The sequence below is a fragment of the Passer domesticus genome, chromosome 24, assembly GCF_036417665.1.
Source record: "Passer domesticus isolate bPasDom1 chromosome 24, bPasDom1.hap1, whole genome shotgun sequence".
Classification (NCBI taxonomy): Eukaryota; Metazoa; Chordata; class Aves; order Passeriformes; family Passeridae; genus Passer; species Passer domesticus.
In genome coordinates this window covers 5,778,681-5,792,795 of record NC_087497.1, presented here as the reverse complement: position 1 = coordinate 5,792,795, position 14,115 = coordinate 5,778,681, and the positions used below count along the sequence as shown (strand labels likewise).

Genomic DNA, 14,115 nt, shown 5'->3' with positions numbered 1-14,115 from the left:
CGGGGCCCGCTCAGAGCGGCGGTGCCGGCAATGGCGGCGGGCAGGGCTGCAGCTGCCCGGTTTTACCTCAGATCCACAGCGGGGTGCCCGCACCCGCCTGTTCCCAGCCCTGCCCGGTGCTGGGGCTCCCCATGGCACCGACCCCTCCTTTCCCTGCCTTCAGGGACAGGGCTGTAAAGGACAGGGCCCTGGCAGTGCATGGGCAGCTCTGAACAGCTCCCTCAGCCCTGCAGGAGCGGCCTGGAGTGATGTGTAATTAATTTGTCACCGCAGTGGATTAAACAGCCTCCCCCTGGCCTGTTTGCACGGTTTAGAGTCTAACAGGGGCCAGATGGCCTCTCCTTATCTGGTGCTGGAGAGCTGGCAGCCTCCCCGCGCCTCCCCAGCCCGCCAGGGCACGCAGAGACTTTGTTCCAACTGTTTATTCAGAGGTGAGCTGAACCCTGTGCTGTTCTGTGAGCGAGCTGGAACCAGGCTGGATTTAAAAAGCACTAAGAGCATCTCTCATTGCCTACAGAAAGCGCTTGCTGAGCAACGGTTTGTGAAGCAGCATCTGGGGGCTGGGGTTAAATGACAATAATGAGCACAGCAGGACACGTCAGTGCCCTGCTCACCCCCTTCCCTGGGGGCTCGGGGCTGCATTTGGGCTGAGCTCATTCCTTCTTTACTCCTCCTTGAGGCCCAGCTCGTTCTTCACCCTGCGGGCCATGTAGGTGGCCGTGAGCACGGAGCAGGCGACGGTGACCAGGAACAGCGCGGAGAAGTCGTGAGCCGGGCCCCCCTGCAGGGAGGAGTAGATCTCCCTCCTGCCCTCGTAGTCCAGCACCACGGCCTCGATCTGCGCCAGCGTGCACAGCACCAGCAGCACGTGGAAGATCTGGTGGCTCTGCCCCACGAAGTGACACTTGCCGGGGAACCACTTCTCGGGGTAGGGGTGCGAGAAGAAGAACGCCGCCAGGAGGAAGAAGAGCACCTGGCCCTGGTGGTAGGGCAGCGCGGGGTCGGGCCGCGCGGCCGTGCAGATGCGGTGCAGCACGGGGCTGATGTCCAGCGCGTAGGCCAGCCCCGAGGGCAGCTCCTGGCACAGGCGGCCGGGCAGCGGGCAGCGCGGGTGGAAGCGGAACTTGGCGTAGCAGGAGCCGGCGCAGGACAGCCAGGCCAGCGCCGCCGCCAGCGGCAGGAAGAAGCCGCGCACGCGCCGGTGCCAGCCCGGCTCGATGGCGTAGTAGAAGTGGCCCAGCGCGCTGCCGTACTGGTACACCGCCACCCCCACGTAGTCCAGGAAGAAGAAGCTGTAGTGCCAGAACTCGGACTTGGCCTGCAGCAGGTGGGCCAGGCTGCTGAAGGTCAGGTAGGTGATGGAGGCCGCCAGGATGAGCAGCAGCGGCCGGGCGTGCGCGTCCTGCCCGAAGTCCACGCGCTGCCAGAGGCGCTGCAGGCGCAGCAGCAGCGCCAGCGCCGCCGCCAGGTGCGACCACACGTTGATGGCCTCGTTGTGCTGCTGGAAGAGCGTGCAGAAGTAATAGCGCCAGGGCCGGCGCAGGGGCCGGTAGCCGCCGTGGATGTAGGGCTTCCAAAAGACCGGCGGCACCTCGGCGCTGCTCACCGTGCCCGGCGCCGGCGGCCCCAGCAGCCGAGGCAGCCCGGCGTGGGTGAAGAGCTGGCTCAGCTTCTGCATCACCAGCGCGGCCATGGCCAGGCCGAGCTCCACGTCCTTGATGTGAAAAGTTGCCTTTGGGAAGGAGAGAGGGTTTTGCTGCGGGGTTTGGGAGGGTTTGAGTGGGATAATCGACGAGCAGGGGGTGTGCAAATGCTCTGGTTGGGGTTTTTTCCCAACAACGGTGACAAAAAGGAGGCTGGAGGGACATTTGAGAACCCCCGAGGTGCCTCTGCTGTGTGGGGAGCCCGAGGGCACGGGGCTGGGGTTAAATGACAATAATAAAACACCAGGACACATCAGCGCCTGGCTCACCCCCTTCCCTGTAGTCTGGGAACAGCTAAACAATCCAAGCATCCCAAACAAACCTCCCACTCCAGATTCCCCCTCCTGTAAACTGTTTGTCCTTACAAATATCAACAAGTAACAGAGGCTGCAACTCCTGCACTCGGAGTTTTCCTTCCTTTTTTCAGCTCCCGATTTTCCAAGCAGCCTCCCTCATCGTGGCACCACCAAAGTCCAGCAGCATAATCTTTGTGAGCAGGAATTTCCATATTTACCTTTTGGAAGCTGCCGTCCTTACCCAGTGAAAAGCAGCCCTGCCAGCTTGTTGCACCTTTCCATAAAAACTTATTGAGATTCTTTACCTGCTCGTGCTCAGACAGGTCCCAAAAAAACCTGGTCCACGTCCAGCTCCCGTGCTGATCTGTGCCTCAGCCCCAGACAAGTGCCCTCATTTCAGGGACAGGAAAAGCTCTTAAAAGTTTGGGAGCAGGAGGAGGTGGGGATGGGACTGTTTGTTTTAAAAAACTCTGTAATTTCCTCATCAAAGTTAGGCTGTAACTCGTTCCTGCCTGAATCCAAGGGGCACAGATGCAGGAAAACAAACCAAGCCAGGCTCTTTGCTGCTCCCAAACGCCCTTTGCCCACCTGGCCGGGCTGGAGAAGCCCCCAGCCCCAGCAGCCCCGGCTGGGGCAGCAGCTCAGCCCTCCCCCGGCCCCCGACCCCTCCCCAAAATCCTCCCCCTTCCTCGGGCTGCCAGGGCAAAATCCACCCCCTGAGCCACACCAGCCGCGAGCTGCCAGGCCGGAGGGCAGAGCAGGCGGTGCCAAATTGAGCTGTTTTCACCTCAAAGCCTGCCCGCAGAACTTGCCTCTCTCTCCAGGCGAGGGCGGGGGGCTCAGCAGAGCAGAACAGAAATTCCTGCGGGAGCGGCCGGGGAAGGAAGGGCAGCGCTCTTTCCTTCAGCTCCTCCAAACTTGGAGCAGGATTGAATTCGCCGAGCTCTTCCCAGCTGCCGAGGCTCCGTTTTGAGGGGAGAGCATCCTGGAGATCCTTCGTGTGCCCCTGCCCCAGATAAAAGCTGCGGCTCCCCGGGAGCGGCGCTGCCTCCGCTGCGCTTCCTCTGCCCAGCAGCACCCACCCCGCCCGCTGGATTGTTCTGCGGTGATAAAGACTCGCCCCCGGCTGTTTACATCCCGCCACGCAGCGGCACAGCCCTTAAAAAAGCCTCTTCAAAAAGCCTCTTCAAAAAGCCTCTTCAAAAAGCCTCCTGAAGCGCACACGGCTTTCCCTTCCAAACCAGCCCGGGTTTCGTGCGGCTCCGATCGGCCCCCGGAGCCCCGCGGACCCTGGGCAGCCCGGGATGGATCCGCCTCTCCCGGGATGAGCCGGGCTTTGGTTCCCGTCCCCTCGGGACCCTCGGGACCCCCGACCCCGCCCCGGCACCTCGGAACGGCCCCGGCCCGGCCGGGGGACCCGGGGGTCGCGGCCCCGCAGCCCCTTGGAGCTGCTCCTGCTTTGCAGCCCCGACACGGCTCCACATCCCTCCCTCCGTAGTATTATTATTATTATTATTATTATTATTATTATTATTATTATTATTATTATTATTATTATTATTATTATTTTATTATTTTTAATTTATTTTTTATTTTTAAATTATTATTATTACTATATTTTAAAGGAACCTGCTTCCCTCCGCAGTATATTATTACTATATTATTATATTTTTATTATTTTTAATTTATTATTATCATCATTATCATTATTAATATATCTTTATTTTTATTATTTTTAATTTTTTATTTTTAAATTATTATTATTACTATATTTTAAAGGAACCTGCTTCCCTCCGCAGTATATTATTATTATTATATTATTATATTTTTATTATTTTTAATTTATTATCATCATTATCATTATTAATATATCTTTATTTTTATTATTTTTAATTTATTTTTTTTATTTTTAAATTATTATTATTATATTTTAAAGGAACCTGCCCCCAGCCCAGCTCTCCCCAGAGGAGCCCTGAGTTCTGTTTCCCTGCCCTGACCATTCCCCTCCCTTACCCCGCCCGGGTCCCTGCTGTGCTCTCCCTCCTCACCCCCAAAATTCCCCCCGGAGACCCCTGGAGGCCCGGCTGAGCCCCAGCTCGGCAGACACGGGAGCAGAAGGAGGAGGAGGGAACAGAAGGCCCCGCGCCGAGCTCTGACAGCTCTGGCAAGCCTGAGGCTCACATTTAGCATCCATTTGGGCTCCAGCACCATTTGGGCTTTGGCAGAGCTGCCATTCTCCTCCCCCACGCTTGGAGAGAGGAGAAAAAACCCCACAAGGCATTTGGGGCACTCTTTCCTCAGCAGGTAACCGCATTAAAACTGAGATCTGGGGGGTTTGGTTGCTGATTGTGCCTCGTTTTGTACTCGGGAGCTGCTCCAGCCTCCATCGTGCCGTGCCAGGTGCTCAGCCCGTCCCTGGGGGCACTCACGAGCTCTGGCTCAAAGTTCAGCCCTGTTCGCCTGCCCTCACCCTGCGGGGCAGAGCCTGGCCCCAATCCTGGGGCAAGACCCTGACCCTACTCTGGGGCAAAGCCTGGCCCCAATCCCGGGCAGAGCCTGACCCTACTCTGGGGCAGACCCTGACCCTATTCTCGGGCAGACCCTGACCCTATTCTCGGGCAGACCCTGACCCTATTCCCAGCCAGACCCTGACCCTATTCTCAGGCAGACCCTGACCCTATTCTCGGGCAGACCCTGACCCTATTCTCGGGCAGAGCCTGGCCCCGTTCCCAGCCAGACCCTGACCCCACAGCCGTGTCCTGTTTGTCCCTCGCTGCGGGCGGTGCAGAGCAGCCCCGAGCCCGCAGCAGGGAGCAGCACCCCGGGCAGCAGCGCCTCCAGGAGCAGCACCCCGGGGCAGCAGCGCCTCCCCCGTGCCCGGAGCTGCGGAGCCTCCCAGCCCCGGCAATCTCCAGGGCCGTGTCCTGCCCCTCCTCTCGGGATCAGCTCGGGGTTAAGGACAGCACACGCTGGGAAAAGCTTCCCGAAGCGAGGCTGCTGCTCCATCACACCCCACGCCTGGAGTCCCGTAAAAAACCCAATTTCCTACGGATTTTCCATCCTCAGGTGCTGCAGGGGTGGAGTTAAACTGAAACAAAGCTGGGAGCAAGGCCCGAGGAAGGACTGAGAGCAGTGGCACCAGTGTCACCACCCCAGGCTGTGGCACCCCAGGGTGTTTCTGGGGAGGCTGGTGGTGCCTGCTCACAGCACACCTCAGGGGACGGGTTTGGGGTGCAGCACAGCCGTTTTGTTCCAAATCCACCTAAAAATCATCTTTCTGAGAGCCCCTCCCCTTTGTCCCAGCGCAGAGCTGTGGGCAGGTGCTGCTCCACACCAGCCCCTCTGGGGACACAAACGATTCCTCAGGGTGCTGCTGTGCCCTGTGTCACACGTCTGGGGACACAAACGATTCCTCAGGGTGCTGCTGGCCCCTGTGTCACACGTCTGGGGACACAAACGATTGCTGAGGGTGCTGCTGGCCCCTGTGTCACACGTCTGGGGACACAAACGATTCCTCAGGGTGCTGCTGTGCCCTGTGTCACACGTCTGGGGACACAAACGATTCCTCAGGGTGCTGCTGGCCCCTGTGTCACACGTCCCCCCCAGAGCCCCGGGGACAAGGGCCGTTTGTTGGGCTGGCCCAAAGCAGGCGCTTGGGACACAAACAGCCCCAGCTGAGGTGTCACACAAAGCTGTGATTGTCACAGCCCCAGGACAATGCCCCGGGGGCCCAGCCCTGGCTCCTGAGGGAGAAAGGCAATAACAGCACTGTGCAGCTTTATTGAGTCATCGTTACAGCAGTATTTGAGCAGACTGGACAGTCAGAGAGTTTTGTTGGAAGTGTAACAGATATTCAGCATGGAACAGTTACAGAGATTCCTTGCACAAGGTCTTACAGAGCTGATACAGTACTCACCATCAACCCAGGAGCGAGTGCACTGGCGTAGAAAAGGATGCAACAAGAAGAAAAAGCTACACTGGAAAGACAACACCTTAGAAAAGTGACACATGGAAGGTCTCCCCTCTAGCCCCCAAAGCAAGTGTACAGTTTGGATCTAATTTTACAGTTCTACATCAGTTTCTAAGAAACGTAAAAAACAAAAAATATATATATAACCGAACCAAAAGCAAAGATAAACCACTGGCCAGTACAGTCTTTGGATATTTGGAGGAGGGGGAGTCAGTTTCCAGAGCGGAGTCAGTCGGTCTCGGCCTCGCCGGGGTCTTTGCCTTCTTTGTTCTTTCGGACCTCTTCCACGTGCTTGTCCTGGAAAACAGAGCAGGGGATGTGGGCTCGGGGAAAGGGGCTCCAGGGAAAGGGGGCTCCAGGGACAAGAAAGAAAGGGGGGGAAAGAAAGAAAGGGGGCTCCAGGGGAAAAAGAAAGAAAGGGGGCTCCAGGGGAAAAAGAAAGAAAGGGGGCTCCAGGGGAAAAAGAAAGAAAGGGGGCTCCAGGGGAAAAAGAAAGAAAGGGGGGCTCCAGGGGAAAAAGAAAGAAAGGGGGGCTCCAGGGGAAAAAGAAAGAAAGGGGGGCTCCAGGGGAAAAAGAAAGAAAGGGGGGCTCCAGGGGAAAAAGAAAGAAAGGGGGGCTCCAGGGGAAAAAGAAAGAAAGGGGGGCTCCAGGGGAAAAAGAAAGAAAGGGGGGCTCCAGGGGAAAAAGAAAGAAAGGGGGGCTCCAGGGGAAAAAGAAAGAAAGGGGGGCTCCAGGGGAAAAAGAAAGAAAGGGGGGCTCCAGGGGAAAAAGAAAGAAAGGGGGGCTCCAGGGGAAAAAGAAAGAAAGGGGGGCTCCAGGGGAAAAAGAAAGAAAGGGGGGCTCCAGGGGAAAAAGAAAGAAAGGGGGGCTCCAGGGGAAAAAGAAAGAAAGGGGGGCTCCAGGGGAAAAAGAAAGAAAGGGGGGCTCCAGGGGAAAAAGAAAGAAAGGGGGGCTCCAGGGGAAAAAGAAAGAAAGGGGGGCTCCAGGGGAAAAAGAAAGAAAGGGGGGCTCCAGGGGAAAAAGAAAGAAAGGGGGGCTCCAGGGGAAAAAGAAAGAAAGGGGGGCTCCAGGGGAAAAAGAAAGAAAGGGGGGCTCCAGGGGAAAAAGAAAGAAAGGGGGGCTCGAGGGAAGGGCTGTGGGGGGCACAGGGTGGAGCCCAGCTCTATCCAGCCTCGCACAGCACTGGAATTCTGCAGATTCCACAACCTGCCCAGGGCACCCTCCTCCTCCGAGGTGTTTTTTGGGGGGTTTTACCTGCTTTTCCCAGCCGCCCTGGCAGGGCTGCACACCCACCTTCTCCCGCAAGCGCTCCAGCTTGGCAGCCATTTGCGCCTCACGGTTCTCCTTGTTGGCTTCCATTTTGTGGGTCAGCTTCTCCTCTGCCATTTTGCTGAAGTTGTTGTTCTCCTCGATGGCTTTCTGCAGCACCTCCTTCTCGTGCTCCCTCTTCTCGGCCAGCTGCTTCAGCACCTCTGCCTCGTGGGACTGGTGGGACAGGGCTGGGCTGTGAGGGGCTGTGCCAGCTCTGGGGGTCCCCCCTCCCCAGCCCCTCACACCCCCCTGCAAAGCTCAGCTTCTGCCATCACCGCACCTCTTGTTAAATGAGGTTTTTCTGGAGAGGGAACACGGGTGTTTTCTGGGGTTTTTTTGATGTTAGTATTGAAAGAACTTTGCTTGAAGAGCCTCCCTGCTCAGGGTGGTGAATCACTGAGATTCGGGTCAGGCTCACTTCGATCAAAGGGCTCCAGGCTGCACCCCCAGCCACATCTTTCATCAGCCAGACAATTTATTCCCCAACTCCTCATTACAGATTCACTGCTGCATTTTCCGGGAGAAAATTCATCTGTTCTGGTGTTAAAAGACAAGAAAAACAGCTTCTTCCTGAAAGAGCTGCCCCTCTCAGCTACGTTTGCTCCCAGTTTTTCTTCAGAATCTCTCTGGAACCAAAACCACGACCATAAAGCTCCAGAAAAGCCCCAGGGACTCCATTAATATTCAACTTGCCATTAAAAAAACCCAATAAATAAATTAAAAAAAAAAGCCCTAAGCCCCCAAAACTGGTGGAGCAGAGCTCACTTCAGCTGCTCCAGCTTTACCTTGCGTCTCTCCTCAGCTGCTTCCAACTTCTTCTGGATCTCCTCCAGGGACACATCCTTCTTCTTGGGGGGAGACAGGGGGAACTCTGCCACGGCCTCTTTGGAGCGGGGGCTGAGGATCAGCTCAAAGGCCTGCCCCGAGGCTCGCTTCTCCAGCTCCTTCACCTGGATGTCTGGGAGAGCAGGGGAAAAGCCACAAAAAGGAATATTTCATGCAGGAACTGGCTCAGGTGACATTAAAAGCAGCCTTGCAATATCCAGCACCATCAAGCTCCCTGAGGAAGGGCAGCCAAGACAGGAGTTTTGTGGAAATTTCCTTTGCAATCCCTCCTCGATCCTCCACCACCCAAGCACCTGATGGTTTAATTCAGCCTTTCACCAAGTGGTGAAAACAAGCCCATGAGTTAAACCAAAAATCACTCTCCCTGCAGTGACAAACCTGAGGATGAATTTCCAGGCGTTTGCCTGCAACCTGAGAGAGCCAGGAAGGAAAAAAACCCAATTTTTGGAGCAATGTGAGGCGGGGCTGTCCCCAGCCCTGCTCGGTGGCAGCCAGCTCTGCCGAGGCAGCAGATGGCTGCAGGGAGCTGCAGCCCATCTGCTGCCACACTCCTCTTTTGGGGTGTTTTCACAACCACCCAGCTCCAACAGCCTCACCCAAACGGGAGAGAAGCCTGCTGACAGCAGCTTGTTTCACTAGATTTAAGTTATTCCTGAGGAAATTAGGAGGCAAAAAAAAAAATGGACACAAGAGCATTTAGCACAGAATTCTACCTACCAGAAGTAGCCATGGCCAAGAAAATCAGACTCCAGAAGCCAAGCCTGGGAGAAGGTCAGTCAGGTGGGTTCCTGGGTAACAAAGAGATGTGCCTTTCAACAGCAGCACGGGGACCCTGCTCCTTCTAAAAAACTGCTGGGCAGAGGCAGAGCTGCTGAACAAAAGGCACAAGGTAGGTCACTGCAGGCAGTGATTCCAGGCATTTTGTGGAGCTGATGGAATACTGGAGAGGTTACGGAATTACTGGCGTTGCAAGATCTCTGGGATATTGGAGCATCTTCCATCTGTTTTATTCCGCCTTAAGGTACCGGAACAAAGACCCCGGTTCACCACGGGGCTATGGGGATTTCACTGCTCTCACACATGTAAAAGAGCTCGCTGTGTCAAAAAATGACGCACCACAGGACGGCACAGCGAGGATTCCTGCCACTCCCGAAGGATCTGAAATGTGCGCAATCGAGCTCATTTAAAATTCGCTTTTAATTGCGCAGCTCAAGTCAGATGCTTCACACCGCGGCAGACAGCGAGGGCGTACACCGCCCAGGACACCTCGTGAATACGGCGCGCGTAGAAAAACGCCAGAAAACGGTCTGGAAGCCGTGTAAAAAAAATAAAAAGAAATTAAAAAAAAGAAGAAAAGGGGGTTGGGGGGGGGTTGGGGGGGTCGGAGAGGGGACGGGCGGGGCCGGGGAGCGCGCGGTCCAGGCCCCGCCCCCCCCGCGGCCGCAGCCAATCCCCGCCGAGGCGGCGGCGCAGGCCCCGCCCCCGGCCCGCCCCCGCCCCTCCAACCGCACCGAATTCAAACCGCCGGGGAGAGCGCGCGCGCGCCCGCGCGAGGGGGCTCGAGCGGGGGGGCGGGGCCAGCGCCAACATCCGGGCACCTGCCGCCCCCCGCCTCAGGTGCGGGGCCGGGCCCCCCCCCGCCCCGCCGCAGCCCCTCAGGGGCCGGGGGCACGGCAGCGACACCGGACAGGGGGCTCCGGTACCGACCCCCGCGGCTCGATGGCGCCGGGGCGCGGCCGCCCGGATACCGCCCCTTCCCCACTAACAATGGCGGGGAGGGGAGGGGGCGCCGCTGCCGCGGGTAGGGCGTCGCCCCTCGCTGAGGGACAATAGCCACCCCGTTCCCCTCAGCGATGGGGGCGCGGGGGCGACGGGGACAACATACGAGGAATCCCCCCCCCCACCATTGTCTCCCTTCCCTTTGTCACCGCAACGCCCCAAAACCGGGCGGCGGCGCGATGCCCGCGAGCGGGGACAAAAGCGACCCCCGCCCCGAGCAGCGCCGCGCAGCACCCCCTCCAGCACCCCCCGCCATACCTTGACACCCACCCTCGGGACCCCTTCACGCCGCGCGTATCAACGGGGCGCCGGAGCCCCGCGAAGCACCGACGCTTCCCCCTTCTCCGCCCGTCTCGAGACGCGGAGGGTGCGGCAGCGGCGGCGGGGCCCCGCGGCCCGCCCGCGCCCGCTGCCCCCGCGGCGGCCCCGCCGCGCACCCACCTGCCCGCGCCGCCGCTCCGGCCACACTCCGCTCGCGCCCGCCCCGCCGCGCACAAAAGCGCCAAACAAAGGCACGTGACCCGCCCCGCCCCGCCCGGATTGGCCGAGCCCGCCGGCACGTGCCGCCCGCCGTGGGGGGGCTGCGGGGACTCGCGCCCACCCACCCACCCCCCCCCACAACGGAGCCCCCCGGCCGCGCGGGGCATGCCGGGAGTTGTAGTCCGACCCCCGCTCTCGGGCCGGGGGTACCGGGGTACCGGGGGTACCGGGCCGAACCGCGACGCCCCCCGGCCCTCAGGGACCCCCCAGAGCTCCGCGCTGGGATCCCCCCGGAGCTGCTGGGATTGCCTTTGTGTGGCCCCCCTGCGGTGGGGCGGACAGGGCCGGCAGGGCCCGAGCTGCGGCCAGGGGTGTCCGGCCCTGGCCGGAATGGTCAGAGCGGGGCTGCGGTGACCAGAGCTGCGGCCACCTCAAGGCCATGGGCACCCAGAGCCACGGGCACCACAAGATCACGGTCACCTCAGAGCCACGGTCACCTCAAGGCCATGATCACCTCAGACCCATGGTCACCTCAGACCCATGGTCACCTCAGAGCCACGGTCACCTCATGGCCATGATCACCTCAGATCCATGGTCACACCAAGGCCGTGGTCACCTCAAAGCCATGGTCACCTCAGACCCATGGTCACCTCAAGATCACGGTCACCTCAGAGCCACGGTCACCTCATGACCATGATCATTTCAGATCCATGCTCACCTCAGATCCATGGTCACCGCAAGATCACGGTCACCTCAGAGCCATGGTAACTCCACATCATGGCCATGGTCATCTCACATTCATGGTCACCTCACGGCCATGATCACCTCAGATCCATGCTCACCTCATGGCCACGGTCATGTTAGGTCCATGGTCATCTCAGACCCATGGTCACCCAGAGCCGTGGTCACCACCAGATCATGGTCGCCTCATGTCCATGGATCCATGGTCACCTCATGGCCATGGCCCCCTCAGACCCATGGTCCCCTCAGACCCATGGCCCCCTCAGACCCATTCACAGTCACCTCAAGGCCATGGTAACCCCAGATCCATGGTCCCCTCAAAGCCATGGTTCCCTCAGATCCATTCATGGTCACCTCAAGGCCATGGTAACCCCAGACCCATGGTCACCTCAAAGCCATGGTCCCCTCAGATCCATTCACGGTCACCTCAAGGCCACGGCCACTTGCCTCGAGACCTTGGTCCCCTCAGCGACATTGTCACCTGCCTAAGGGCACGGCCACCTCAGGGCCGCCATAACTTTAGGGCTCTTGCTCGTCCCCAAGACGAGCCCCGAGTCCCTTTGGTCACCTCGGGGTGACAGCCACCACCGAGCTCTGTGGCCCCACGGCGTTTGGGGGCCCCCCTTTGTGCAGACCCCGCGGAACGGGCGCGGCGGCTCCTCGGGGACCCTCCCCAGGACAGCGCCTCGGGAAGCGCCTCACTCCCAAAACTGCTCCCAAAAAACTCCCTCACGAGTCAATCCCGTGGTGGTTTCCACGCTCTGGCCACGCCAGGAGTCAACCCACACAAAAGGGAGATGGACACCCAGCAGAACTCTCTGCTGCAGCCCCAGCCCAGCCGCCTCCACACCCTCAATCCCAAAAAAAAAAGGATTTTCTGGCACCCCCCCTTGCCGAGCACCCCCTTAAACCCAAAGATTTTGCGCCAAAAGCGGAGGGATCCTACCTGGAGGAAGGTGAATGTTGTGACAGAAAGGCAGGGAGCTTTCAAAACAGAGATTATTTTAAACGCTGGCCCTGTTTTTTGCTGATCTGACGTCTATTTCCATGGAAACCACATCCAGCCGCCGAGCTGCTGGAGTTGGGAGAGGCAGGGTGGCCATGCAAGAGCCATTTTCCAGCGTGGTGGAACCTTTTTTGTGGCACTGCCGGGACCCCAGCCCCAAATCTGAGACCTGGGACCCGCTGGGGCCCTTGGGGATCCCAGGGAAATCCCATCCTGGCACCCCCAGCACGCGTGTTTTCCTGGGAAACACCTCGAGTGCTTGGATGAAACGCCCTGGGAGACAAAGCAGCCCCTGCCAGCAGGACTTGATCATTTATTAATTAATTAATTATCACCCCTGCAGCCCAGCACTGGGCTGGAGGCGTTAATATTAATGCTCGTGAGTCAATCAATGAGCTTATCCTGGGATGATCCCTGGATTTCCCAGAGGAAATGAGGTTTTCTGGGCTCGGGGCTTTGGGGTTGCACCTTGTGAGGGCCTTGAGCAGTGCTCAGCCCCAGCTGGGGAGGAGGAAATTTCCTTTCCAGCCTTTGGAGGAGGGGTGCAGGCTGAGAGAAAGCTACGGGTCATGCCAGCACTTCCCAGCTGATTTTGTGGGGGGGAAAAAAGGGAGAGAAAAAGAAGAACACAAAAAAACAAAAACAAAAACAAAACAAAAAAACCCCAAAAAACAAAAAACAACAACAACAAAAAAAAACACCAAAAAAAAACCCCCACAAAAACAACAAAAAAAACCAACCCAAACCAAAACAAAAAACCCAAAAAAACCAAAAAAACCCAAAAAAACCAAAAAAACCCAAAAAAACCAAAAAAACACCCCAACCCAACAAACAAAAAACCAAACAAACAAAAAACCAACCAAAAAAAAAAGAAAAAAGAAAAAATAAATACAAAAAGAAGAAGAAAAAAAAGAAATAATAATAATTTAAAAAGACCTGTCTGTAGCTTACCTTCCTTTGCAGATTGGCTTAAAAGCCAAAAATATTTCCTTTCGGCTGAGAACTCTCTTATGTAAGAGGAGAATTTTTGACAGAGAGGATTTGGGCCCTGCTCTCAGCCCTGGGATTTTCCATGCCCTGGATTTTGGGGTGAGCCCCTTCCCCAGGCCCTGCCACTGCTGGTTCTGATTGAACCAAAATCTGCTGGGATACAGAGAGCAACAAGAGCCCCCAGCAGGTGGGGAGACACGGAGGCAATCTCGTTTTTTGGCCTTGTTGCAAGAGTGGTTTTATTTTTGGAGCGTTTCATAAACCCCGTTTGTTTATGTGGCATTTATTTTTGTCTGATCTCGAGGAGAATGGAGCGCATGAAAAGCTTTTATTTAATTTGCGTTTGATTTGTGTTTATTGACACATTTACTGCGGTTCCAAACAGACTCTTCCCTCCTCAGCATGTGGCTGTGGTAGTTTTTATCTACTGGATTCCTTATCACCAACTAAAGCTTTTTATTTTTGCTTTAATTCCAGTTTTACCACTAAGAGAGCAGGCAGCAGTGGCAGAAGCATCCTCCAACGTGTCCCATTTAGCCCCAAAACAGGTTGGAGCAGAAAAACACTGTTTCAAGCCCAAATTTAACATCAGAACGAATTTCTGACAGATGAATTTCTGCCTTTTTTTGGGAAAATAAAGGATCACAGCAGGAGAGGAGAAAGGACAAAGGCTCTGAAAATCAGGAATATGACCAGTGGCCCTGGAGAGCCTGAGATGGGGATAACACCACCCACCCCAAACGTGACCCTCAGTGCTCCAGGGGGGCTCAACCCCCCAAAAAAACCCAACCTGAGACCCCTCAGCTCCATCCCAGCCCGCCCTGCTGGGGGTGAACCCCCAAAATCCAGAGGGATCCGGCGGGGTGGGAATTTGGGACGGGAGCAGATCCAGCCCAAAGATGAAAGCCTCTGCTCTGATGTGCTTATCAAAACACCCCACAAAGAGACTGACACAATTAGGTGACAACTCAGCCCACGGCAGCTCCTTTAAC

The 14,115-nt window shown here is 57.0% G+C and overlaps 2 protein-coding genes across 7 annotated transcripts; both read right to left on the bottom strand.

Annotated features, from left to right (window-relative positions):
• Positions 1-407: 407 nt before the first annotated feature.
• PAQR7 (progestin and adipoQ receptor family member 7) lies at positions 408-3,480 on the bottom strand. Of its 2 annotated transcripts, none has more exons than XM_064398322.1 (2): positions 2,305-3,480; positions 408-1,732 (listed from the first exon to the last, which is right to left on the bottom strand). In XM_064398322.1, exon 2 carries the CDS (start codon positions 1,691-1,693, stop codon positions 665-667), a length of 1,029 nt encoding a protein of 342 aa, XP_064254392.1. In that variant the 5' UTR covers positions 1,694-1,732; positions 2,305-3,480; the 3' UTR covers positions 408-664. The 2 variants fall into 2 exon arrangements, with proteins under 2 accessions (XP_064254392.1, XP_064254391.1); XM_064398321.1 differs by having other exon boundaries at positions 2,812-3,479.
• A 2,279-nt stretch (positions 3,481-5,759) lies between these two features.
• Positions 5,760-12,140, bottom strand: STMN1 (stathmin 1). Of its 5 annotated transcripts, none has more exons than XM_064398327.1 (5): positions 12,074-12,140; positions 8,845-8,915; positions 8,067-8,239; positions 7,264-7,455; positions 5,760-6,266 (listed from the first exon to the last, which is right to left on the bottom strand). In XM_064398327.1, exons 2-5 carry the CDS (start codon positions 8,855-8,857, stop codon positions 6,198-6,200), a joined length of 447 nt encoding a protein of 148 aa, XP_064254397.1. In that variant the 5' UTR covers positions 8,858-8,915; positions 12,074-12,140; the 3' UTR covers positions 5,760-6,197. The 5 variants fall into 5 exon arrangements, with proteins under 5 accessions (XP_064254397.1, XP_064254396.1, XP_064254400.1 ...); XM_064398326.1 differs by lacking the exon at positions 12,074-12,140 and adding an exon at positions 10,348-10,433; XM_064398330.1 differs by lacking the exon at positions 12,074-12,140 and adding an exon at positions 10,177-10,372.
• Between the last annotated feature and the right edge of the window lie 1,975 nt (positions 12,141-14,115).

Bases quoted from the DNA above. Each gene is read 5' to 3' on its own strand.
- PAQR7 (XM_064398322.1), bottom strand. From the start codon at position 1,693: ATGGCCGCGCTGGTGATGCAGAAGCTGAGCCAGCTCTTCACCCACGCC.
- STMN1 (XM_064398327.1), bottom strand. The intron at 7,456-8,066 runs GTAAAGCTGGAG...CTGTCCCACCAG, and splicing joins CAGCTGAGGAGAGACGCAAG to TCCCACGAGGCAGAGGTGCT. The intron at 6,267-7,263 runs GTGGGTGTGCAG...TCTGTTTTCCAG, and splicing joins TGGAGCGCTTGCGGGAGAAG to GACAAGCACGTGGAAGAGGT.